A 27,510-nucleotide genomic window follows, 5' to 3' on the forward strand; every position below is an offset into this window, starting at 1 on the left:
CTCTCTGTCCCTCTCCCTTCCTCTCTGTAAAAAATCAATAAAATATATTTAAAAAAAACAAACAAAAAAACAAACAAACAAAAAAAAAAAACACAGGCTTGCCAGTGGCTCTTTGACAGGACTAAGCCCAGGTATTGGTTCTGGTTTTATTTGATTTTTTTTTTTGGATGGGGAGTGGTGTGCATTTTGTTTCTAAATCAAGTACGAAACTTTAAAACATAAAATACTGATGCTTTCTGAAGAGACACAAACTAAAATTATGGTTAAGACCTGGTTTACTCATACAATTTCTGCTGTGTGGCATTAGCAAGTAGGATATGTCCAGCTCTGAATAGCACTGAAGTTCTTTGTCTGAGCAACCAAGACAATCAACACCCTCAGTGCTCTGGCAAGCTCCTTATTTGTACACGCAGATGGCACCATGCCCTTCCTTAATGATGTCTGCCAATTACTGGCCCTTGTGACCAATGCCACAAGAAAATGGGACACAACTTGTCTTACTATATATTTTCTAAAAGTGAATACAACCATCACATTAACTGTATGCTGCAAATATTCATTAGAAACCCACACCAAACCCTTTAAAAAATGTTTTTATTGATTTCAGAGTGGAAGAGATAGAAACATCAATGATGAGAGGGAATCATCGATCAGCTGCCTCTTGCATGCCCCCACAGGGGATCAAGCCCACAACCCGGGCATGTGCCCTGCTTGGAATCCAGCTGTGACTTCTTTGTTCACAGGTCAACACTCAACCACTGAACCACACCGGCCAGGCACACCAAACCCTTTTTACCTTTAGTAATTATGAGGAATTTTTACATATTTATATAATATAGTGTACATTATATACATGGCCTGTTTATACTATTTTCAAAAGGGAATCCTGATTAATTGATAGAGTAGTATCAATCTTCTTTCCACTGGTCCTTGGATGTCCTTAAATGATGGCATCATGTTTATCAGTGGTTCTGTACCAAATGCCTCTTCTTGAGTAATACGTTTTGCAGCCAATGTAAAGAACAGAAAAATTCCCAGTGTTAAACCACTGACAAAGCTGCCAATATCAAATTTTGATCCTATATTTTCTTTAGAATTTATAGTTGCTGTGATTGTCATTGATGAAGAAACAGATGTTGCCGAACTATTGTGGGCTGTGGTCATGGTGGATGTTGACATCTGGAATGTGTTTTATGAAACACCTGTGATTTGGGGTGTTAACTTTAAGGTGGTGGAAATCATATTTGTTGAGACCCCGATGTTGTCATTTTGGATGTTGCTATGGGTTTTTAAGTGGTGACTGTCACATTTCTTGAGAGTGAGGAAGCTGGAGTCATTGATGGTTTCGTTGTGGATGTTTCCCAGTGGTTTACAAGATTCACTTATAGGGTTGAAAGCACTTGTGGGGGTTTCCCTGTTGGTTCAGCAGTGGTTCCGAGAAGCATGGAAGGCTTTCTGTCAGAAGATCCCGGGAAGTCTTCGGGTCCACGTGGCCTTCAGCAGCACTAGCATCAGCCAGGCTCCCGCGATGAAGGTGGCCCAGCCACCTTGTGCTGAGTCCCGTTGTTCTGAGGGCGGGATATAGCAGCTCCTGTGTCCCCAGCCGAGGTGGCGGTGGCACTACTAGAGGGGCCCTTCTGCTCACCCCAGCCCATTCTACATCCCTTTCCGCAGAGCAGGTCTCCCCTCAGGCACCAAACAGGGCGCGGGAGCCAGGTCTGGGTCAAACACCATGCATGGAGCCGGGGTGGTGGGACCTGCCTAACTCTTCTGACATCCCCTGACGACCTGACTGCCCCATAGCCACGGCTCTGGTAAGGTGAAGTGAGGTGAATCCTTGATGTGCAGGGTCAAATTTTTTCTTTAAAATTTTGGTATTCTGGCCCTGACCGGTTTGGCTCAGTGGATAGAGCGTCGGCTTGCGGACTCAAGGGTCCCAGGTTCGATTCCGGTCAAGGGCATGTACCTTGGTTGCGGGCACATCCCCAGTAGGGGGTGTGCAGGAGGCAGCTGATAGATGTTTCTCTCTCATCGATGTTTCTAACTCTCTATCCCTCTCCCTTCCTCTCTGTAAAAAATCAATAAAATATATTTTAAAATAAATAAATAAATAAAATTTTGGTATTCTGTTCATCATGGGTTTTTTGCATTAATTTTGATTTTTAAAGGAATTACATTAAAATAGTATTTATCTTAATGACACTTTTGGGGTGCCCCTTCAAATTTTGTGCCAAGGACATACTCGCAGCACCCTAGTTCTAGCCCTGTGTCATCATATCCTTAATTAGAATGTCAACATTCAAATGTGTGCTTAAACTTTAAAAACATATATATTTTTGTTGATGTCAGAGAGAAAGGGAGAGGAGGGAGAAAGAGAGAAACATCAATGATGAGAGAATCATTGATTGGTTGCCTCCTGCACATCCCCCACTGGGGATGAACCTGCAACCAGGGCATGTGCCCTGACTGGAACTACCTTCTGTATGCAGAACTCAAATTTTTCACAGATAAGTTGACCAATAATGACATTGGTACTGCTTGCCTGCCACTGTCAGAGGGTGTAGCCTCAATCAAGGTGGAAGGAAACTTAATTTACAAGAGTTTCTATTTATGTCACCTGGTCTTACCTCTCATATATCCTCTGCAGATGCCAGCAGCACTGGATTGTAAGGGCGGACAGGCAGGCTCCCCTCAGGTATCTTACTGGGAGGCCCCTCCACTTTGAATTTACTGGTAACTAGGGAAGGATATTCCTTTTCCCTATTCTGCCTCCAGACCCTAGCCTTCAATTTTAACAATTAGAGTCATTGTACCCAAATAAGAATACATATTATTGTATCTAAATAAGAATACATATTATTTTCCAATACATAGGGAAGATTCATAATATAATGGCCATATATTGGGCCTCAAAGGAAATCTCAAAAAAACTTTTAAACTTACTAACATATAAGCTGTGTTCATGAAATTAGAAATTAACAAAAGGATGAAAGCATCACTACCACTGGAATTTAACCAACACACAGACAGTCTTGAATTAAATAGGAAATAAGTGGAAATTGAGAACTATTTTAAATGGAATAGCAATGAAAGCACTTAATACTAAAACCATCATTATTCAAGAAAAAGCATTTATTAGATAACAGGAAAGTTTGAAAATAAACTAAGCTTATAATCTAAGAAGCTAGAAAAGCAGCAGCAAAAATAAACTTAAAGGAAACAGTGGGAAGGAAATGATAAAGGTAGCGGCAGAAAGAGCCACACTTCCTCTATCCATCTTCTAAAGCAGCCTCCCCAAACAGCAAGGCAATAAGACCAGAAGGTTTTTGTTTGTTTGTTTTGTTTTCTCAAGGCATAAAGACAGGCAAACCTGAAACAAGAATAACCTAGAAAAAGAAAGAAGGAATGCATAAACATAACAGAAAGAATGGAAAAAGTTAGTCCCAAATAACAATTGCTTTCATCAATCACATTAAAACTTGCTCAATAAAGAGAACCTGAGTAGATCAATAGTCATAGATGGAAACAGTGGTTAATAACCTACCTGGAAAAACCTCTCAAGCCCGAGACTTAATGGGCCAGTTCAACCAAAACGTCAAGAATAGATAACTATTTTATATACAAAAAATTTAGCTAATTTATAAAAAATGCTCCAAAACATCAAAGCAGATGGGAAGTTATCCAACTCATTTAATAAAACTAGTATAATGCTGATATCAGAATTAATAAGTAAACAGTATAAAAGCCAATGACAGAAGGAACAATCTTATAAATATTAATAAAACAGATCCTAAATAAAATATTGACAAATGGAACTCAGTAGTATAACAGAATGATCAGGTAGGATTAATCCAAGCTGCCAGAATCAATTCCCAACTTTCACATTCTCTTAATCCAACATGTCCTCTCTAAACTATGTGCAGGGGGCTGATTTCTTCAGTAGCTGCACACTGCCTCCACCCTTACCCTCTACAGCAGCCTACAGTGGGCTGGCTGGACTCCTGTTAGGGCCAGATCACATCACTTCTTTTTCAAAGCCCTTCAAAGGCCCTGCACCACTTGTGGAGTGAAACCTAAAGGCCTCACCATAGCCTGGGAGGCCCTAAAAGAGGACCTTGGCCACACTCACTCCTACTCCCTGCCTGTAGTCCTCATTCTGCTTCAAGCTACGCAATGCAAGGGACCTTGTCTGTTTTGTTCACTGCTCTAAAACTGTCACTGAACAGAGACTGTCCCATAGTAGGACCTTAAATATTAAAGATGAATGAATGAAGTAAAAGATGGAAAATAAAACAGGACTTCTAAGTTTAGAACCGCAACCACCTTTAAGAATAACACACACACATATACTTCAGATTATATGTGCAGGGGCGGGGGGGGCGGGGGGAGTGCCAGATATTGTTCACGGTTCTGATGGTAGAGTGATGATGGAAAAAGATGAGTTTCTTGCCTGCACAGAACACAGTGAGGAAGCTAAACAGAACAAGTAATTAAATAAAGTGGAGTAAATGTTATAATAGGGAAGGTACCAGGGCCCTTGGGCACATATACCAGGGAGACCCCACCACAGTTCGGGATGAGAGTCAAGCTGTATCAGTACCCACTAGTAACTGAAGAAGGAATGGGAGCTAGCCAAATGAAGAGGTATGGATGTGTTTGTAGCACAGGGAACAGCATGTTTGAAGGCCCAGAGGCGTAAGAGAGTTCATAACTCTCTACTAATAGGTTATCAGGTGAAAGTTAAAACTTGATATCAATCAAAACTTAGCATAGTAATTGGCTCTAGTCGGTTAGGCTTAGTGGTTAGCAGCCGTGGGCAAACTACGGCCCGCGGGCCGGATCCGGCTGTTCTATCCGGTTCTCTTGCTCTCTCCTCCGCTCCTTTATTTTGAATTTATATTAGTTCACACAAACACTCCATCCATGTTTTCGTTCCGGCCCTCCGGTCCAGTTTAAGAACCCATTGTGGCCCTCGAGTCAAAAAGTTTGCCCACCCCTGGAGAGCATCAGCCTTCGGACTGAAGGGACCCCAGTTCGATTCTGGTCAAGGGTATGGTCAGGGGCACGTACTTCGGTTGAAGGCTCTATCCCCAAACCTGGTTTGGGTGCATGCAGGAGAAAACCCCAAAACTTAACAATTGTAGCTCACTGAGGAGCATCAAGTTTTGAAGACTGATGGAATATGGACATAATGGACTAAGACTGCTTGCCTTTGTATATCCGGCAATAAAGGATGGTCTGAAGCAAATAAGCGTGGTTAATAAATCAATAAGAGAAAAAAGGGAGTTAAGGTGGCAGTAGCCCACACTAAAACTTTTGGCTAGAATCTGGTAGTTAGGAGGCAAACTAAAACCAGTGATATGAGGGGCAAGAGCTGGTCAATACAGGAGGATGGTCACTGCTATCACTGTTGTGCCATTATGCCACGACACCGACTGCCACTTACCAGGTACTTACTACCTGCCAGATGTTACACTAGGAACTTTACACATTTGTTCCACATAATTCTCACAAAACTCTTACCATGAAGTCATTATCGCTAGTAGGGATACAAAGGCTCAGAAAATTTAGGGACTTGCCCCAGGCCACACAGCTAGCACAGAGACTAGAATTAAAATTTTGTTCTGTTTGCAGAGGGACTAAAATTCAAATTTTGTTCTGTCTGGCTCTCAAACCTGTATTTTTTTCCTGCTAGAGTTGGTCTAATATAATGTGACAGATCCGGGGCTAGAACTGACTTTTTTTTTTTCCCATGACTGAATTTCCTCACATTGTACCTCCCAAATCATCTTCCAATTTCTATTCAGTTCAGTATAGAATGTAGGTTGGTATTCGTTACCCAGTGGGAGACGGAAATCTAAATTTTTGAAGAGTTTGACACATCAATGATCTCTTCTTTTACTGGGTTGCTGCAATATTCCATTAACTTTTAGAATTAAACATGGAAGTATGAAGAGGCACTTTGGAAAATCCTGTAGATCCCAGATGTAGTCCTCCCAGCCCTATTAAACAGCAGCAAGTTAATGCCTCTTATAGTCAAGATCAATCCCCTTCTGGCTGTTGGATAAGGAGCCCAAAATGGCCAGAAGGGAGTCATAACTTCTGATTCAGGGGGAACATTATTGTGTCCCCTGGCAAAGCATCTCTCCTTCAGGAACGAAGACCCTAAAATTCTGTGACTAGGTTAAGCAGGAATGCTCTGACTTCCACTGATTCTCAGATCTGTGTACTATGGGAGACAAATGTTACTTACGGACTCAAAGCATATACTTCATCCTGCAGGATAGGATAGTACACCAACAGTCACTACAACTGAGCCTTCAGTAGGACTTCCAACTTTCTCTCGGGCCAGATGCTTTTTTGTTGTTGCTAATCCTCACTCAAGGATATTTTTCCATTGATTTTTAGAAAGAGTGGGAGGGTGAGAGAGAGAAACATCGATGTGAGAGAGACACACTGATTGGTTGCCTGCTGCACGTGTCCTGACCGGGGCTGGGGATCAAGTGTGCAATGCAGTCACGTGCCCTTGAAGGGAAGCAATCCCTGGACCCTTCAGACTGTGGGCCGACACTCTATTCACTGAGCCAGACTGGCCAGGGCAGGCCAGATGCTTTTTGTCCTAGTGCCTCCCCCCCACCCCCCCGCCCTCCCTTGCACATAATAAGCATTCACTAAACGTTGAATCAATTTTAAATTATTTTAAGTTGGAGATAAAATGAAGTTGTATAGCTCTACAGAGTCTACCAGGGGTCCTCAAACTTTTTAAACAGGGGGCCAGTTCACTGTCCCTCAGACCGTTGGAGGGCCGGACTATAGTTTAAAAAAAAAAAAAATGAACAAATTCCTATGCGCACTGCGGGCCTGGGACGAGTCGGCTGCTAAGCAGGACAGGCAGCGGCACCCGGCCGGCCGGATAAATGTCCTCGGCGGGCCGCAGTTTGAGGACCCCTGGTAGACAATGTAGTTATCTCTTGGCTATCTAATAGTTTAGACAAATGTATGGTTTGACCCACAAAGAGGATTTCCCTTGGCCACTAGACTAATACCAGAGTAGTGTAGTTGGTGCCAGCATTTTGTCTTAAAAGCAGGTTCTGCTTTTCTTCCCGAGTTGACTGATTATAGGGAAATGCCTCGTCAGGACAGAGGTGTGAATTGAGAGAAGTTGGCAATGCAGCAGGGCTGGCTACCATGGGTCCGAGTTACCTGCTCATGCAACTTACCTCAGGATCAGCTGAGCCTGGTATCTTACCTACTAATTTTGTTTAATGGTAGACCATTGCGGGGCATGCTTAATTTTACTGCCCAGTTCACACTGGTCAGCTCAGATCATAAGGGCTCTTGGTAGCTTGTAGTGGACAGTTCAGTAGCAATCTAGGAGCTGTTCTCAAAAACAGAAAAGTTTTTTGCCAAAGAGGATATGGCTGTGCTCCAAAACCCTAGTGAGGTCTGTAATTCTGTTTTAGCAATGAAAGTATAATAATTGTATTACTTTTGTTGATTTTAGAGAGAGAGGAAGGGAGAGGGCTAGAGAGAGAGAAACATTGATTGGCTGCCTCCTGCATGACCCCCACCAGGGACTAAGCCCACAACCTGGGCATGTGCCCTGACCGGGAATCGAACTGGTACTGAGCCACGCTGGCTGGACTAATCATTTTATTTCTACCAAAATATATTTATAAATCTAATGAAAGAAAACTAGACAACTGAAGTGTAAATATAAGCACATATTGATCATTGTACAATAATCAAATTATCTATAATCTAAATGGCTAGATCTAAAATAGTATGAAAAAAGCAGCAAAAACCAGGAACATCTCCAGTGATGATACACTCATAAGAAAATGCTATAGTACTGATTTTGTCTGACAAATATCTATGAGGTAGTATCTGTATATACATTTAGGGGAGTTTTTGCAAAATTATAAGCCTTGTAAATGCTAACACTGATTTTCATTTGTGAACACAAATTTTTACAATCCTTAACAACTCATTGTGCATTACTAATAGTAACTGTAAGATAACAGAAAAGATATACATATATAGGTCTCTGCCTTCGGTTCCTGGCACAGAGCTCCTAAAACCCTTGTAACTTCTTAGGTGATCAGAGCACTAGGAACATCTCTTGTTCTAATGAGGCAACTCTGGGTGAGCTTCTGGGTGGGGGCTCGTCACCAGGAAGACTAAGCCATGACTGGAAGCTTGGAATTTTCAGTCCTACCTGCCCCCATTCTCCAGAGAGGGGAGAGGGAATGGAAATGGAGTTAATAACTGATATCTATGTGAAGAAACCGCCATAAAATCCCAAAACTATGGGGTTCAGAGAGCTTCCAGGCTGGTGAACACATCCACACTGGTGGTGACACACACTACTCCATGGGGACAGAAGCTCCTGCACTCAGGACCATCCCAGACCTCATCCTGTCTCTCTTCATCTGGCTATACATCTGTATCCTTTACTCAACAGTCTAGTAAATTAATTAAACCTCAAGTTGGGGGCCTTGAAACCCCTGATCTAGAGCCGATTGGTCAGAAGCACAGGCAACAAACCTGCACTTGCAACTGGCATCTAAAGTGGGAGCAGTCTCATGGGATTGTTGACCTGTGGGATTGGATGCTATCTTCAGATAGTGTCAGAATTGAGTTGAATTGCAGGACACTCAGCTGGTGTCACAGAGAATTGCTTGGTGTGGGTAAAGTCCTCACATATCTGGTGTGTGAACTGTTGTGAGTGTGGTAGTGGGTAGAAGAAAAAAAACAGGAGGTAGACTAAACTACCTTGCTTGCAAACCTTTCAAGGGTGGCTGTGTGTGATCTCAGACCCCAGGCAGGCATCCTTCTGCTCCTCGTTTGCAGACATCCAGACTACTCTGTCCTTGCCTACGCCAGGTTGGCTGAGCTTAAGCCAAGCTTTCACTTTTGGATCAGCTTATGATACATCAGAAGGCAATGCTTTAAGAGCCTCTTGTGGCCTGGAGTCATGGCTACCTCCCCCTCAGCCAAACACACACACACTTCCTGTCCACTTGTTTCATGTGAAGTGCCACTTCTCATGGGTATTGTAAGAAGGCAGAGAGGAGGAGGAGACCCAATTTTCTGGTCGAAACAGATTGCCTCTAAATTCAGGGACAAAAGATAATTATAAAATATGTTTTTATTTTTCAGGTCTGTTTCACGTGCCACACACAGCTTGCTATTGTTTTTAGTCGTCTGTCTTCTTTCAGTTATTAGTGATTCCACCTAAATAATGTCTGCAGTGTTTTCAGCTTTGTTTTCATTTTTTTGGCCTTTTAAACTATTTTTAATATTTTCAAAAGTTACTTTGAATAAGACTCATGTATATTAGGAGGTTTTCACATCACCTGGGATACTTTTTTCCCCCCAAATCAATACAAGGCTTTATTGCATCTTTAAATATCGCAAATAAGTGTGACAAATCAATCGGCATCTTGGTGTTTCTATAGCTGGACAACTTAGATTTGATTCATCAGTCTGCTGAACTGTTCCTTTTTCAGTAACGCAGATACCATCAAAAAATTTTCTGATATTCTTGTTTTTAACTATTGTGGCTTGCTGAATCAAAGCAGCTGAATTTGATTCAAGTTCAATGTCGTTTCCTTCAGAAATCAACTCATCTTTCTGGGCTTGAGATACTGAACAAGCAATGCCTGACCTCATCCAAACTCGGCAGATATATTTTTTGTCCAAGACATTTCTGAATTCAACAAGAAAACCATTCTCCTGAATAACCACGCTGATGGGGAAGTGAGCGTACACAGACCTCATCTTGTAATGGAAGCCCAGTGTGACACCCTTGATCATGTTCTGTGCATGACTGCAGATAGGGTGAACCGTGGCCAGTTCCTTTCTATTTACCCACCATTTGTCAACCCGGAGCCTCTTCTTTTTCTTGCCAAGGAGACTGAGTTCTGCATTGATGTGGTTGAAGTCCCTCCGCAGGGTGCCTCTGGGGCCTTTCACAATAAGTGTGTGTCCCTTCAGAGTGATGTCCATGTTTTCTGGGATGTCCACAGTAGAATTGCTGAGAGTTGTCTTTTTTTTTTTCATCCTCGCAGTAGATGCGGCGAAGAGCACTTGGGATACTCTTTTAATATACATACCTTTGGGCCCTAACCGGTTTGGCTCAGAGGATAGAGGGTCGGCCTGCGGACTGAAGGGTCCCAGGTTCGATTCCGATCAAGGGCATATACCTTGGTTGCAGGCACATCCTCAGTGGGGGGTGTGCAGGAGGCAGCTGATCGATGTTTCTCTCATAGATGTTTCTAACTTTCTATCCCTCTCCCTTCCTCTCTGTAAAAAAATCAATAAAATATGTATTTAAAAAATATTTATAAAAAAACAACAACACACGTACTTTTGGTCAACCCCCTACCGGGAAATGTTCATCTCATTCCCACAATGAACACTGAGAACCACGGACTTTGATGACAATTTCAGGTAATTGAAAGCAGGCTCACAGGCCTCCTGGTAAGCATGACCCTTCTGGTCATTCAGCTTCACAAATGATTGGAGACTTGTCCCATGGGGCAGCAATGAGACTGATTACCCTTCACCCATCAGGATTAATCTCATCATGCCCACATTCCGGTGAAGTCAATCTCCACATACTCTGAAACAGCTCTCTTCTGTAGACACTAACTCCCTTGCAAACCTTTGAAGGGTGGCTGTGTTTGTTTGTTACATTGGGGATCAAGCATGTGCCCTGACCAGGAATCGAACTGTGACCTCCTGGTTGATAGGTCGACGCTCAACCACTGAGCCATGCCGGCCAGGCTAGGGTGGCTGTGTTTGATATCAGACCCCAGGCAGGCATCCCTCTGCTCATTTGTAGACATCCAGACTATTTTTCCTTGCCTACCTCCGGTTCTGAGCTAATGTCATTGGACCACATAATATCCCATCCCCATAGGCCCATATACACAGTCCCCATAGGCCCTCAGTGCTGCTACTCTCCAGTCATTTTTCCTGGCAATTTTAATGGTCAAAGAAATGACCCAGCTAAAATCCTTATTCTAAGTTCTGACCTCCTCACTTCCAGTCATCTTTTACAGCACCTCAACTATCCACTCCCACACATACCCTAGATCTCATAATTATCAGTATCTAAATTTCCTCAAAACCTCAATTTCTAGCATCCCATATCCTGAGATCCAGTGCTTGAGCTTTTTGACCTTAATAGGACCTCTAAACTATTAAGCCCACCCCATTTTCTCTATCCATCACTTATTTTAAGTCCCTTTCACTTAAATGAGTCATTCCCTTGCTCCTCAGTTTTTTGTAGCAACCTTGCTTACATCCAACTCTGCAAGCAGCAGCTGAATGTGGCTGGAGGCAAGAGACACAGCTATGCTAACTGGCTTCACTTTTAAGTTCATGACTCATATCCCAAGATAGGCCCTCAGTGCTGCTTAACAATCATAATTCATGCCACTAGTCAGTTCAATGTCTCCCTCTCCTAGGAGACCATTTCTCAGGGGACAACTCCGCCTTTTTCACAGAGAAAACAAGAGCAGCCAGAGGTACCTTGCACATTCACCTACCACAAATCCCAGTACTTGGATGGCTCCTCTTCCAGATACCCACGTGGTTTTAGGCTCTGCTCAACTGCCACCTTTTCAGAGGACCTTCTCTGGTTACTATAAAATAAAGTATTCTTGATTCCCCTACCCAGCTTTCTTTTTCTTCACGGCATTCATCGCACTTGACATACATAAATGTATTGTTTTCCCCAGTCCTCACCACCCTCACTCTATAGTGTAAGCACTGAGAAAGTGGGATTTTTATCTGTCTTATGCCTAGAACAGTGGTCGGCAAACTCATTAGTCAACAGAGCCGCGGTTTGCCGACCACTGGCCTAGAACAATATCTGACAAGTATTAAGTGCTTATAAATACCTATTGAATGACCAACAAAATATCCAAGGACGAAAGATTTTTGTCTTTCTTAAAACAGAAACATTAGACTTTTCATTATAAAATTACAATATTTAGTTGCCCTTAAAGTGCTATAGTTTTTTCTAATGTTCAGTAAGATTCTCTCTTGCTAGAGGCAGAGTGGTATAGGAACAAGTACAGTCCTGGGTGGAGGTGGAAGTGGGGTGGCAGTAGGCAGTGAGTGGGGAGAACATTTGGCTTTTACTCTTAGCTCTGTCACTAATTAGTAATGTCATTTAGGGTGAGTCATTTAACCTCTCAGTAGCCTGAGGGAATGGGAGATAGTACTTTTATTTCATCCAAAGAAAAGAGGTCCACTAAGCACAAAAGCCATAAAAATCATTCACCACACACATCAACAGCATTTTTTTCTTCCAAAGTTCATTGATGGGACTTTCAAATGTATAAAAATTCCATCCCACAAAATAATATGGAGCATTAACAGTTTTTACAGTAAGTAAGAAATTAGTAAATGATTTTTTTTTCAGAATAGAATCTCTCTGAAAATTCAAGATGGTAATCTTAAAGTCAATGAAATAGAATACTCACATATTATGAAAATTTTCTTGATATGAATTCGCAGAAAAAATGTCTCTAATTTAATTGAGAAAGACAAATTAAGATTATACTTAATCAATAACCATAGTATTTTGAGAGTAACATTCCTTTTCAGAATATAAACAAAGTACTTGGTAAGGTGCACAAATGAATAAAACTTACTGATTCAGTATCATTCCATTTCCCCCAAGTAAGTGAATTCAGTATATCATATATGTAAAAATAAAACACCTGAAAACCCGTCCACTTTCCTCCCCTCACAAAAAAACACCAAACCATACTGTCAAGCAAAATATTTTTAATTAGTAGGCTGATCATAAATAAATCCACATAAAAGATTTAACAGAATTACAAAGAGTTTGTGTTTCTTCTGTGGACTCAATTCATAATACGCATTAGTCAACCTCATTCTCTAACTGTGACAAAAAGAGTTGTCATCCAACAATGCAGCACAGTTGTAGCAATTCATATTCTGTAGTTACATTTTTACACTTTCTTTACAAATGTAACATTTATGTACATTATGTATATATTGTTTCTATAGTTCATGTACTGAAACTCTATTGTTTTTACAGGGAAAATATTGAATTCATTTAATGAATACGAATCATTCCTTGTTAAAAATTCATATAAATAACACGGTGCCCACTGCCTTTTGGCATTTCTTGTCAGAGTTCCAGTCCAGAAATGTCATATTAACTATAAGAAAAAAAGTTACCTAATTTTACATTATGACCTATCATCCACATTAGCTAAATGAATGTGCTGGCTTGCAATGAACAGAGCACTGAACTGCTGCACTACTGGAAATGTGTGGAAACCAACTCAAAATATACCTGGTGAAACAGCATCATCATTACCATTAATTCAGGCTGAGAAAATCTGCCAAGTTCTTTCTTCCTCTTTACCTTTTGCCTCAGACAGGGTGCTATGCTATGCATTGTATCTTGTAACAACAAATGCCTTCATTTCAAATTTCCAATGGGTTTCTCCAGCAGATTAGGCTTTGTCTAATTTTCTTTTGATTCCATTTTATTCCACTTCACTTACAAATCTGTTGCTGAATATGAAGCAAAAATTCATAGTAAGAGAATGCAGCTTCTGTCCGGTCTTCAATCAAATGTTGGAAAAACTCTGTTTTGGCAGGACTCTCATCTCTGAAAAAGAGAAAAGGGTATTAACCTAAAAATCCATATTATTAACAATAATAATTATACTTTTGAAAAATCAATGATACATGGGGACTTTAGGAAAATGAAACATAAGGGATAATATTCAAATAACAACATTCTACCACTATATTATAGTTTGATAATATTTTAAATTTGCTTTGAAGACAAGCAATTTTACATAAATTGCACAGGACAAGACAATTTTATAGTTAAGTTATAGAAGTACTTACTTTACCACGTGAAGGACTGGGCTTAATGGTCTGCTGTCTCTAAGCCAAGTTACAAAGGATCTGGTTCTTTCCGATGAAAGTGTATCTAGCTCTGGAAGATGTGTCTGGTAACAGAAATATAATTAGGAAATTACTTCCTTTCTCATGGACTTCAGTACTATTAGAACTAAATCATGATTCCCACTACTACCAATCAACTGCCAGCACTCCATTTCCAGTCCCAACAGGAGCAACCAAACAAATGAAATTTAAATTGTTGGCAAGTTTGTTTATATAGTTCTGGATAAGTCAATAAAAATGCTTCATAATATGATACTGACATTTTACGTGTATGTTAAGACCCAAAAAGTCTATTCTTTTGTATATGTGAGTTTTTTCCCCAAAGTGAACTTAATAATGCACTGAATAATTCAAAGTATATAGTATGTAAAAGATTTAAATAGAAAAGTTTGGGTTAGCTATATTTGTAATTTATGTCAACATTTAAAAAGTAAAAGAATAGAAAACATTTGTTTTAATATAAATTTCCCCAGATATTTGTATTTAATGCCACAAGCATGTGTGTAGAAAAACAAATTTTTATGAATAAATCTGCGGGAAATATTCTTTGGAGTAGAAAAATTTACTGTATCATAAACTATGTGATTTTAATTTTAACAGATATTGCCAAATACTCCCCCAAAATACGAAAAATATACACTACAATCTACAGTTTTTGATAGGACTGTTGACCTATACTCCCTGCACTTATTGCCTGTTATTAAACTTAAAAATCTTTGCCTATCTGGTAAATAAAAGAAATGTTATGCTGTTATTTTATTTTCTTAATTAACCTTTACTACATTCTATTTTTCAGGAATTAGATCCATTTCTGAATTCTGTTTACTATGCTGGTATCATAGTGCTTAAATATCTACAGCTTTAAAATAACGTTTACTATCCTATTTAGTGAGATTTAATTTTCATATGCTTTCCCCCTTCACTATTATTCTTTTTAAAAACATTTCCTTATTCTCATTTGTTGAGTCAATCAAACGACAGCAGAAAGTGATAAAAATTACACTGACATTATATTAATTTCAGGAGAAAGGACGTATTTACAATATCAAAGAATAAGGTAGATATATATTTTTTTAAATCCTCACTTGAGGATATGTTCAGAGATAGGAAGCGGGGGGCGGGGGGAGAATGAAACATTGATTGTTGGCCTCTTGGATGCTTCCTAACCAGGGATCCAACCTGCAACCTAGGTATGTGCCCTGATCAGAAATTGAACCCACAACCTTTTGGTGTACGGAATGATGCTCCAACCAAGGTAGGGGCAAGTTAGACCTTTTCCATTAATTAAATGTAGGGAACTGATTTCATGATCATATTTCTTTGGTATTGGTTAACACACACACACAGTAAAGGCCAAATGAAAAATGTTATCAGCAAAATAATTTATATCAGAAGGTAAAGTTGTTGGAAAACTGTGTGTCAGTTCCTGAAGAAGTAAACACAGCCCTAGCTGGTTTGGCTCAGCGGATAGAGCATCGGCCTGCAGACTGGAAGGTCCTGGGTTTGATTCCAGTCAAGGGCACATGCCTAGGTTGCAGGCTTGACCCTCAGTGGGGTGGCATGCAGGGAGCGGCCAATCAGTGATTCTCTCTCATCATTGATGTTTCTATCTCTCATCTCTCTCTCTTCCTCTCTGAAATTAATAAAAATATATTTTAAAAAAAAGAAGTAAACACAGAGTTTACCATATGACCCAGAAATTTCAACCCTTGGTTATATGCCCAAGAGAACTGAAAACATGTTTACAGAAACACTTGTACACAAATGTTCATGGTAGCACTATTCACAATAGCCCCAGAGTGGCAACATCCCAGATGCCCATAAATGAATAATTGGATATACAAAATGTGGTGTATCCAAACAATGAACTATTACTTAGTCATACAAAAGAATGAAATACTGATACATGCTACAACATGGATGAACCTTAAAAACATTGTGAGAAATGAAAGAAGCCAAAGACAAAAGGCCACATATATGATTCCATTTATGTGAAATGTCCAGAACAGGCAAATCCACAGATATAGAAAGGAAATTAGTGGTTGCTGGGAAAGGAGGGGAGAATTGGGAGATATGGGTTTCTTTATGGGACTCTGAAATTAGATCCTGGGGATAGTTGTACAACATTATGAATTTAACTAAAAACTAATGAATTGTATACTTTAAATGGTTAAAACTGTGAATCTTATGTGTATTTTATCTCAATAAAAAACATTTCAAGCAAACAAGCACATACAAAGTTAACGCTGTATAAAAACCCACTGACCATTTTCTGTGGTACTGATGCAAAATTAGGATACCCAAGTACATCCTCGATGAAGGTGTTGTCACAGCTTTTTCCAACCCAAATGTAAAAAACCTAAAAACAAAAACCAAGATATTAAAATTCCTTAATCAGAAACACATTAGTTTACTTTCTCAAAATTATCCAGAATAAAAAAGGTAAAATATACTATTTCAAATAAAGTAGAAACATAAAAGTAAAAAGGAAATATAATTGGTACATTTAGAATCTACATCCAGGAATCTTAAGAGTGTTTCATATCTTCTTTGCTTAAATTTCAAAGCTTCCCATAAAATATATCTTACCTTCTCTCCCCCACGCCCCCATACGAATGTAATGTTTTAACCGGGATAACTGGCTCACAATATTTCTTTCCCACTATTTCAATGACTGTCTATTGTTTTCACTAATGTGCTCTCCCATCCCCCCTCCTATGGCTATTGGAATCCTTTTCCTGATCATAAGGTCTCATTTATGAAGCCAACTTGACCATTCTAACACCCTTCACCACCACTCTGCCCGGTGACTTCTTCTGAACTCCTAATCATTAATGGCATTTCTGACAATGGATATAAATTGTACTAGACAAATTTGAGGCCCCTTTGAATTTTATGAGTCTAATGATAAAATCCTTGAAAACAGGAACTTGGTTCTGTATCAAATATATATAATCTAGGACAGTAAATAATCCATGGTAACCTTTATTAATCTATAATAAAATAATATCCAACTAGAAAAGTCTAACATATATTGACCTCTTGTGCCAGTTACCAATGTATTGCCTGCCTCTCAGCTCCTAATCTACCTTTCACTGACTAATCTGGCCCCTGTGTTTCTCCTTTTGTTGGAACAGTGTTAGGCTTTGTCAGGAGAGGATGCTTACACAGCCACAGTCCATAAGGAAAGCACCTTCTCTTGTCAGCTTCTCTGCAGACAATTTTTGAATCGGTGGCTGAGGTACGACCCTGTCATTAACATGTATTGCACCCTGCAACAAAAACAGATGGAATGTAAATGAGCTGACATTGCTATCAGCACAGTTTGGAAGCTAATGGCCACCAACTCCTCATGAAATACTGAAAATAACACCTGAGGATTTTGTAGGATGCAAAAAATTATTGATACTTAAATATTACCTTGGCTATAGAATCAAGACATTCAGATGTATTCAAATTAAAAAGAGAGAAACACAAATACATAAAACAATCTCTCCATTTTCTTCCATTTGGGGATCAGGATATATTAAATGTATGACTATTAAATCTGCTGCAAAGCAAGTTACTTTTTTACATTTCTCTATAAACATAATACAGAGAAGATTCCAAAGAGTTTTAATACAAGGAAGAAAACACACACTACATATTTACATATTAAAAACACTGATGGATATCAGATCCAGTTTACAATATAATAAAAATTGCACTCTGATCATATCAGAAATGGTCAATGTCTATAAAATATATATGGAAATGTCCAGTCTACAACTTGGCTTTATAATAAATATTATAAGCAATCCCACAAGGAATATTACTTCCCACATGAAACTATTTTTGAAAACTCCATAACCACAGATAATACCTGATAGTACTACTGTCCAATCAAATCCATAGTGTCCTTATTTAATGCATTAATACCAGAAGGGAAAAATGAATTAAAAAATTGTTAATAAAGGCATTGCTATCTTACCAGTGAAATCAAGACATTCAAATATATTTAAATTTAAAAACTTCAAATGTACTAAAAGAAATCATACCTCATCTATCAACCTGTCTATCCTGTATAAGTTGGGATGAATCATTTTCATTAGGTGAACAAGTGGCTGACACTTTATCTGACACATGGCATATACACGATCATCCAGGCGTGTGCTTGTACCAGTTCTAAATGCTTTCTACATTAAAAAAGAAGACAAAAATTTCAAATAAAACATAAATAGACAAAATATTAAAACCAATAAATAAGTAAATAAATAAATAAAACCAATATATACCACTGTCATGGAAAAAGCATGGCCTTCAAATCAGACAAACCTAGATTCTATTTTCAGCTCCGACAATAGAAAGATATGTGAGCAAGTTACTTAGCTTCTCAAAGCTATGTTGTCATCATCAACAAAACAGGAAAAATGATACTCACCTCTTTCAGTTGCTGTAAGTTAAGAGGATATGTATCTATCACCCATTATGTTGCCTGGAAAGATGTTCAATGAGTTCAAAGATCTTTCCCTGAGTCTCTGTCCAGAAGCATACACAGAGTACACTATAAGCACACCATTATGCAGGCTGCTTCCACATATTGAAGAGTAAGGGCATAGGGTCTCACAATAGTCATCATGTATCTATATACCTCGACTTTCCAGTGATCTTTTCCTGTTCTTCTAAACTTTTCCAATGGTAAACTACATAACCCTCTAAATATTTTTTTAAAACCCAGAAACCTAGATTTCATTTCTTTACTTATGTAGCGAGAATTTTATTTATTTTTTAGATGTTTCCTTCATGGTTTGTCTCCTCAGTCATTGTCCACAAGATTCTGAGAAGCTGTAGGAATATGCAGGTGCAGACTCAAGGCCCAGCTTTCTCTCCAACGCTGTGGAAAGGGACTGTACATCAATGGGCAAAGCCCTATGCTCCCCTATGCCACCTGGACAGAGCCCCGGGGAGAGTGACCTCCCGGGGATATCCATGTTGGATATGTATCGAGAAATGTTAAAGTCTTTATTAAATGTAATACTGAATATAGAGATCTAGCTACCTGTTTGAGAAGGGCCAAGACATAGAGAGGAAACAACTTGAGGGAGCTGGGTGCGATCAACACAGAGTGCTGTAAATGTGAGACAGTTGAGCTGTATGCAGACAATGAATCCACCACAGCATTCACTAAGGCATCTCTTGCATCTGAGAGACTTGTTGAAATGGATCGATCCACAGCTAGAAAGCAACGAAAACATATTTAACCATTAGAATTCAATGAATGCTATAAGAGGTAAGACTTACATGCATTATTTAAGAAACCAATAAAAATTCAATTTCTAGGATTAAAAAATACATTTACCAGCTCACCCATTAAAAAATTGTTTTAATTAAATTTATTGGGGTGACTTTGCTCATTACACAATTTTTCTGAACTAAATTTGATAATCAGAACAAATCTAGATTGTTTTGGACCTTTTTGTTTTAATAGTTTTAAGTTTAAAAATACATAGCGCCACTACTGGTACTGGAAAACATGTATTATTCATCTATTTTAAGAAACCTCTGGGGATACTTTCATTACTTAAATAGAAGTCACATATATAAAGTATTTTTTTTTCTGGCCAAACAATGTAAGTTCCAATAAAAAAGAAAGAACTGAAAAACAAACAACGGTAAGTTCTGCAATCTTAGTTATCCCTGGTGATCCTCTGAAATCTCTGCCAAAGCATTCCCAAGTCAACAAAAGAGAGGACAAACTGAACACAGGTCATTATGCAGACATTGAAAAGCCAGATGTTAGTGTGAAATCCCAAGTACATATTTTATTAAAATAAAGATAATCTACACATATGCCCAAGTATTAAAAATAAAATTCATGGGCAATAATCATGCTCATTTTATATCTAAATTCATCTAAAAGATAATTTCATTAAAAACAAAACACTAAGTGTTATATTAATCCCCTAAAGGATTTTAAAAACTTATATACAGTAAAATTTACTATTTCCAGTATAGCTCAATGGTGGTTATGTCAAACGCATAACCATGCAATCATTACCACAATCAAGATACACAACAGTGCCATCACCACCCCCAGAATATCTCCTTGTAGTAAAATGCTCCCCTGCCCCCAACCCTGAAAAATCATAGGGATGATCTCTTCTTCATCCCTATGATTTTCCCTTTGCTAGAAAGTCATGTAAATGGAATCACATGTAGGTAGCAGTTGGTGTTTTGTTTGTTTGTTTGTTTTTTAATCCTCACCCGAGGATCATTTTTCCATTGATTTTTTTTTTTTTTTTTTTTTTTTAAGAAAGACTGGAAGGGAGAGGGAAAGACAGAGAGAAACACATCAATTGGTTGCCTCCCGCATGACCCTGATGTGAAAGAGACACAATTGGTTGCCTTCCGCATGACCCCGACCAAGGCTGGGAGCCTGAAACAGAGGCCCTTCACCAGAATTGAACCTGGGACCTTTCAGTTGCCAGGCTGACGCTCTATTCACTGAGCCAAACAGGCTAGGGCTGTAGGTAGCATTTTGAGACTAGCTTCTTTTACTTAGCATAATGCCTATGAGAGTCATTCATTTTGTTCATGTATCAATAGTTCTTCTTTATTCCTGAATGATATGCCATTGTATGAATGTATCACAGCTTGTTCATATATTCACTGACGGAAATTTAGGTTGTCACCAACTTTTAGTGATTATGAATCCTCAAAAGATTTTTAAACCAAAGAATTAATAATAAATATAAGAACCATCCAATTCAGACTGCTATACATGAAAACAGAAAACATACACTTTTAAAATAAGGGATTTTTAGGGTAAGAAAAATGCCCAAGCTTCAGTTTTTAGAATAGAAAAATGCATTTCACTTGTTCTCTCACTGTTTTACTCACCCATGTTTGCCAGAAGACAGATGGCAGCTTGTACATCCACTCCTGCATATACATCTGCTAGTGAACTTACCACTGGCAAACAAAGTGTATGCACTCTAATTCTCCGTTCACCTAAACAAAGTGATGAACAAATGTCATTGCAAAATATGTTAGAAAAAGAAAGAAACAAAGAGAACCAGTCAAAAAATTATTCAAGGTATTGTTCTGATTAAATCTTCAACAGGATATTGAAATGTAAAAACTAAGTTTCACAGTGAATGTGTTTTAAAGAAAATTAAACACTCTCTAAATCTGAAGATATACTATGAACACATACTATGTTTTGAATACAGCTTAACATTACGTTTTAGTTTTTATTTAAATACTAGAGGCCCAGTGCACAGATTCATGCACTGGTGGGGCCCCTTGACCTGGCCTGTGCCCTCTCGCAATCTGGGACCCCTTGGGGGATGTCAGACTGCTGGTTTCAGCCTGATCCACCGAAAGCCAGGCCAAGGGACCCCACCGGTGCATGAATCCATGTAACCGGGCCTCTAGTATGCATATAACATCTTTGGTTAATCTCTTCCTGTCTTTCCCCTTCCCCCTTCCCTCTGAGATTCATCAGTCTGTTCCATGTTTCCATGCCTGTGTGTTGAGCGCCTGCCCCCTGGTGGTCAGTGCACGTCATAGCTACCAGTCGAATGGTGGCTTTGGCTTTTATATATATAGATCATTCATTCTAAATTATATCCAACATAATAGCATGGTTTACCAGATACATATGATCCTGGGAATGCAAGTCAAAGAAGATATCATTTAAAGATTAAAAAAAAAGAGTTAAAAAAACAAAACAAAACACAGAACATATGTTTGATTAACTGATGCAAATCCATCACTTTCCACTGTATGGTCATTCTTTCTCCCCATTCTCAACACCATGTGAGAGGAGAATTATTGCTACAGGTTATATTTCATTTCTCCTAATGTTACCTTTGCTTGATGTATATAACAGGGCTGTTTGAAAGCATACTAAGGAAGTGTCTGTCAAACTTTCTTCAATTGACAGCTGTACTGCAAATCCAGCATCAGGATTGATGTTGGCGAGGGACAACAAATCAGTGGAACGCACAAAGAAGTTTCCATGAAAAGTGTGCATTGAAAGACCTAGAGAAGAGAAAACTTATTATAAAAGATGAAACAATAGTAGTACATCTCAGGCTAAAGCTACTTTACAATGTAAAAAAATGTCTCTAATTTTGAATGAAAAGAAAAACTGGGGGATAGGATTGGAGTATTGGTAGAGTTTCTAAAACACCAATTCAAAAGAACCAATGTAGGTTCCACAAAAGATCTAATGTAAAACATTTTTAAAATGGGGATTACTGTAAAACTCCTTTAAGAATTAAAATAAGTGATCAGAATCCCTCCTGCAAACATTCACATAAAACCAAGGTAATGTAAATTGAAGACTATTTGAATGATGATGAGGGCAAAGATAATTTTCACTTAAAATCTTCCCTATTCCTCTAATTCTCTTTCTAAAATCACCTCCAATATGGGCTTTCTCTTAGGTTCTTCCTAATAAAGCAAGGCATTATTTTTGCCCACTTATTCAAATGACTGTAAAAATTGGGCAATGGTTATTCAATAACTATATATATGTATATAGATCAAGCATAAAGTCTTTCATGGACTACAGATAGTCACAGATACTCAATATATGAATGCTAATTTAATTATAAAGCAGAGTTTTTATAACGTCATACCTTTAGTACACCTTATTCTCATAACAGCTTCAAATCCAATTTTCCTTGTGAGATAACGTTTTAGTTCTTTTTGTAACTTTTCTGCTTGTGAAGGATTGTGAGTAGAATGGAAAGATGGATAATAATAGATGCAGCCTGCTGAATACTTGGACATGCAAGCTTTAAAGAGAAATTTAAAAAGTATTTTATATTTGTCCAACAGGAGTATAAATTCTATATTATTTAGAAATCTAAGTCATAATGAGAAAACAAAAACTGTCAAAAATAAAGATAATATATAAATCTGAGAAAACACAAACATTTATAAAATATAACATATAAGGTTTATTGTTGAGAATGGCAAAGAAATTATATTTTAAAAACAAAATATCAAAAGCATTTTATACTGGTATAGTGCTTTAAAATTTACTGTTAATTTTCAGAGATATCATCTATGTAATTCACATGTCTTTCTCTCCAAAGTACTGAGAATGCTTACTATAGAGTTTAGATTTAATTCATATGCTAAAACTGTATGTAAACAGATAAACACACTGTCCCCTTACCTAGAGAAGAAAGATCGGAATACTGTGAACTTAAAAGGAACAGATCCACTGCAGTCTGCTGCCCTGAGCAATCTAAAGCCAGCTTCTTATAAAAATCAGTTGCAGGGCCAAGATGTTGTACAACCTAAGTCAATAAGTCACAAAGTAAGACCTGGAAGCCTTGAATTGTGCATATCCTATATAATAAAAGGGTAATATGCAAATCGACCAAACGGCGGAACAGCTGGTCCCTGTGGCGCGCACTGACCACTAGGGGGCTGATGCTCAATGCAGGAGCTGCCCCCTGGTGGTCAGTGCAAGCGCCGTGGCCCGCATCTGTGGCAGCATTAAGGATGTCCAACTGTGGCTTAGGCCCACACCCCGCGTCAGTTGGACATCCCCCGAGGGCTCCTGGACTGTGAAAGGGTGCAGGCCAGGCTGCGGGACATCCTCTGCCTCGAGTGCATGAATGTTGTGCACCGGGCCTCTATTGTTCCTATATCTCTCTTATAATAAGAAAGTGGGTATCTCCTCCACCACCCCCCGCCCACCAGAAAACTAAAGTTTTTTTAAAGTGTCTAGGCAGTTGGCACAGATTTTCTATAGTAATCCTATATAATATAGAGACAATATGCAAATTAACCCTCACATCCTCACAAGATGGCTGCCTACGACCAGGCCAGCAGTGTGGTTAGTGAGGGACGACCAAAGGACTGAACAAGCAGGCTGCGTGAGGCGACCAGGCCGGCGGCGGGAGGTGGGGGGCAGTTGGGGGCGATTAGGCTGGCAGGGGGGTGGGCAGTAAGGGGTAACCAGGCCAGCAGGGAGAGGGCAGTTGGGGGCGACCTGGTCGGTAGCAGGGGCAAGTTAGGGGTGACCAGGCCGGCACGCAGAGGCAGTGAGGGGCGATCAGGCCAGGAGCGGGGGGCAGTTAGGGGCAACCAGGCAGGCAGGCAGGTGAGCGATTAGGAGCCAGCAGTCCAGGATTGTGAGAGGGATGTTCGACTGCCGGTTTAGGCCCGATCAAACTGGCAGTTGGACATCCCCCAAGGGATCCTGGATTGGAGAGGGTGCAGGCTGGGCTGAGGGGACCACCCCCGTGCACGAATTTCATGCACTGGGCCTCTAGTCCGATAATAAAACCCTAATATGCAAAACAACCAAACAGCGGAATGACCGGTCACTATGACGTGCACTGACCATCAGGGGGCAGAAGGAGGCGACCAGCAGTGTGGTGGAGGGTGGGGCCGGCGAGCAGGCAGTGCCAGGCCACCAGCCAAGGCAGGTGCCAGCGGGGGTCCCCCTGATCGCCTCACAGATGGCCCTGATCACCAGCCAAGCCTAGGAACCCTACCCTATATATTGGGAACAGTCTCTTAGATTTAAAAATTAAAACCTGGCAAGGCTACTCTAACACTGAAAAAACAGGATGATGCAGCGATGACATGCATGAACCCTGGCTTGCACATTTTGTGGTCAGTCCTGATTCTAGCACTTATAACTGTGTGACAAAGCCAATTACTTAACTTCTCTCTGCTTCAGTTTTTCCACCCATAAGATGGGGAAAATGGTACTACTGCCTCAGAAGGATCATGTTATGTACTATTTTTTATAATCAGGGCAAAAAAATGCAGCTGCCCATACAACAGCAAGATGCCTTTCACCGGTATGAAAAATATGGTCACTGGTGCATGCAGCGTCCTGGATTGCGAGAGGGATGTCCGACTGCTAGTTTAGGCCTGACATCCCCCAAGGGGGTTCCAGATTGTGAGAGGGCACAGGCCGGGCTGAGGGACCCCTCCACCCCCGTGCATGAATTTCATGCACTGGGGGCCTCTAGGAATAATGATAATTGCTAACATTTATAAAGCACTTACATGGCAGCATTGCTCGAGATTGTTTATATGTATTATTTAACCCTCATAATAACATATATTTCATTTTACAGATGAGGAAACTGAGGCAAAAAAAGGATTAAGTAACTTGACTAATTACATAGCTATTAATGGTAGATGCTAGAATATAAATGCAAGAAGTCTGGGCTCCAGATTGAGTGCTGTCAATCATTAATATATAGCAACAGGAGAGCATACTAGATTAAGGAAGGTTTTTCCTATAGGTAGGAGGACTATGGAACTGAGAAGGTGGCACTGGAGAAAGAGGTAAAAAAGGGCAAGAGGCAGGCTCCAAGTTCTTAATTACTACACTGCAATGCCTAACGAAATGTTTCAATCTTCTCAGTTATATAGAGTGGTCAGTTATACAAAAATAGGTTTACAACTGTGAGTACATAAAACAGAGTTTATTCTCGTATTATTATTTATTATTGTATTATTTTCTATAGGAACTGTAAACCTACTGCTGCCCCACCCTGCAGTGTATGGTTATTACATTAGTAGAGTTTACTCAGCTGTGAAGGAATATGTAAACCAGAACAGATATTTAAGTTTTTGAGTCCCAGGCAGATAGAGACTATTTCTAAAAGTTAAATGAGAAAAACAAAACTATATCAAATAATTCAGTAAATATGTAACATCTTCCCATGTTCAAAACATCTCAGTATTCTATAATAGGCTGCAATGGATCAATGAATTCAATGCTAGTTTTACTTGTTGATTAAAAAAGATCCTTGCCCCAATTTATTTTTAAATTAGCTTCTTGCCCAGCCAGTGTGGCTCAGTGGTTGAGCATCGACCCATAAACCAAGAGGTTACTGGTTTGATTCCCAGTTAGGGCAGATGCCCAGGTGTGGGCTCAATCTCCAGTAGGGGATGTGAAGTAGGCAACAGATAGATGTTTCCCTCTCTCTATCTCTCTCCCTTCCTATCTCTCTAAAATCAATAAAAGCATATAAAAAATAAAACTAGCTTCCTTCTCAAAAGCAATTAAAAATACAATTTCTGTAAAAAATAAAGTATGGTGCTATTTTTCTCTAGCAAATTGATGAAGAATAAAGAAGCAACAATACTTAATAGCGACTATAAGATGAAAGTCATTAAGAGTATAGGTTAATAAAAAGCCCAATAAGTAAAATACTTTAATAATTTAACTAAAGTTTATACTCTTTGACCCAGTAATTTTACTTCTAGGAATTTATCTTAAGAAAAAACTGACTATATCGCTAAATATTTATGACACTATTAAAACTGTTTCATATTCACAATTAGTTGCAATAGCATTTTCTCATATATAAGTTGAAGTTAGATAAAAATTACGTACAGAATAAAAGATGAGTGTTCCAGTTAATTTATTATTTAAAATAAGGGATTAAAATACTTGATAAAGTCTTCATGTAATATTCAGCCTGATATTGTGTTTTTTTTTTAATATTTTATTGATATTTTACAGAGAAGAAGGGAGAGGGATAGAGAGTTAGAAACATTGATGAGAGAGAAACATCGATCAGCTGCCTCCTGCACACCTCCTACTGGGGATGTGCCCACAACCAAGGTACATGCCCTTGACCGGAATCGAACTTGGGACCTTTCAGTCCACAGGCCGACGCTCTATCCACTGAACCAAACCGGTTTCGGCTGGTTTTTTTTTAATAGTTAAAATGCAACAGACAACTTTTCAATAGTTAGGAGGCAATTAATTAAATTGAGTACTTTCACATTTAGTAAAAAAAACATTTCTTTTGTTGGTTTTTAATGTTTTGTTTTGTGTGTTTTTTTTATTTTGGAGAGAGAAGGGAGAGAAAAAGAAAGAGAGAAAAACATCAATGTGAAACAGAATCATCGATCGGTTGCTTCTCATATGCACTCCGACTGGGGAACTGAACTACAACCTGTCATGTGCCCTGACTGGGAATCAAACTGGTGACCTTTTGGTGCACAGGACGACACTCAACCAACTGAGCCACACTGGCCAGGGCTACTAGTAAAACACATTTCTTAATGCTTCCAATATACTTCCAATATATAAAGAGTATAAACTTTATCAGTACATAAAACTCTGTTATAAAAGATCAGTTAGAAAATATAGTATATATAAGTATGATGCTCGATTATGCTTGTTTGCATATCTTGAGAGTGAATATTGATTTTTATTATTTCCATTTTCTAAGTTCATACAATAATTTATATCACCATCATAATGAAAATGTTTATTAGCATGAGCATGTTAAATGATAATATCTCATATTTAATAAGTATATTATTGTATTACAGAAAAGAACTCTGGAATCAGAATATTAAGTCACATTTTTACCATTAAATAGTTATTTACTCTTTGGCAATATATGTAGTTTAATCTGTTTCCTCATCTATAAAATGAAAGGGTTAGAGTTAATTATTCCTAAATTTCTATGACTTGCAAACAAATAATAAAAAGAATACATTGCAACACAAGTTGAACTCTCTTATGAGTTTCCTTTTAAACTATTAGTG

The 27,510-nt window shown here is 39.0% G+C and overlaps 2 protein-coding genes across 6 annotated transcripts in view; both read right to left on the reverse strand.

Annotated features, from left to right (window-relative positions):
• Positions 1–9,396: 9,396 nt before the first annotated feature.
• Positions 9,397–10,116, reverse strand: LOC308241646 (large ribosomal subunit protein uL6-like; the record flags this gene model as incomplete). The annotated part of the gene is made up of 1 exon (XM_080655161.1): positions 9,397–10,116. The coding sequence occupies one exon, from the start codon at positions 10,114–10,116 to the stop codon at positions 9,397–9,399; it is 720 nt and encodes a 239-aa protein (XP_080511287.1).
• Positions 10,117–12,220: 2,104 nt separating this feature from the next.
• Positions 12,221–27,510, reverse strand: part of SEC24B (SEC24 homolog B, COPII coat complex component) — a 104,694-nt gene continuing 89,404 nt past the window's right edge. For all 5 annotated transcript variants that reach the window (XM_080641975.1, XM_080641973.1, XM_080641976.1 and 2 more), the window contains 10 exons: positions 23,144–23,267; positions 22,599–22,757; positions 21,823–21,996; positions 20,851–20,961; positions 19,010–19,185; positions 18,009–18,146; positions 17,139–17,243; positions 16,238–16,330; positions 13,912–14,015; positions 12,221–13,666 (listed from right to left, as the gene is read on the reverse strand). In XM_080641975.1, coding sequence (XP_080498101.1) covers positions 13,552–13,666; positions 13,912–14,015; positions 16,238–16,330; positions 17,139–17,243; positions 18,009–18,146; positions 19,010–19,185; positions 20,851–20,961; positions 21,823–21,996; positions 22,599–22,757; positions 23,144–23,267 — 1,299 coding nt within the window. In that variant the 3' untranslated portion in view covers positions 12,221–13,551. The remainder of the gene's footprint in view (positions 13,667–13,911; positions 14,016–16,237; positions 16,331–17,138; positions 17,244–18,008; positions 18,147–19,009; positions 19,186–20,850; positions 20,962–21,822; positions 21,997–22,598; positions 22,758–23,143; positions 23,268–27,510) is intronic.

Source organism: Plecotus auritus (assembly GCF_963455305.1).
Source record: "Plecotus auritus genome assembly, chromosome: 1".
Lineage (NCBI taxonomy): Eukaryota > Metazoa > Chordata > Mammalia > Chiroptera > Vespertilionidae > Plecotus > Plecotus auritus.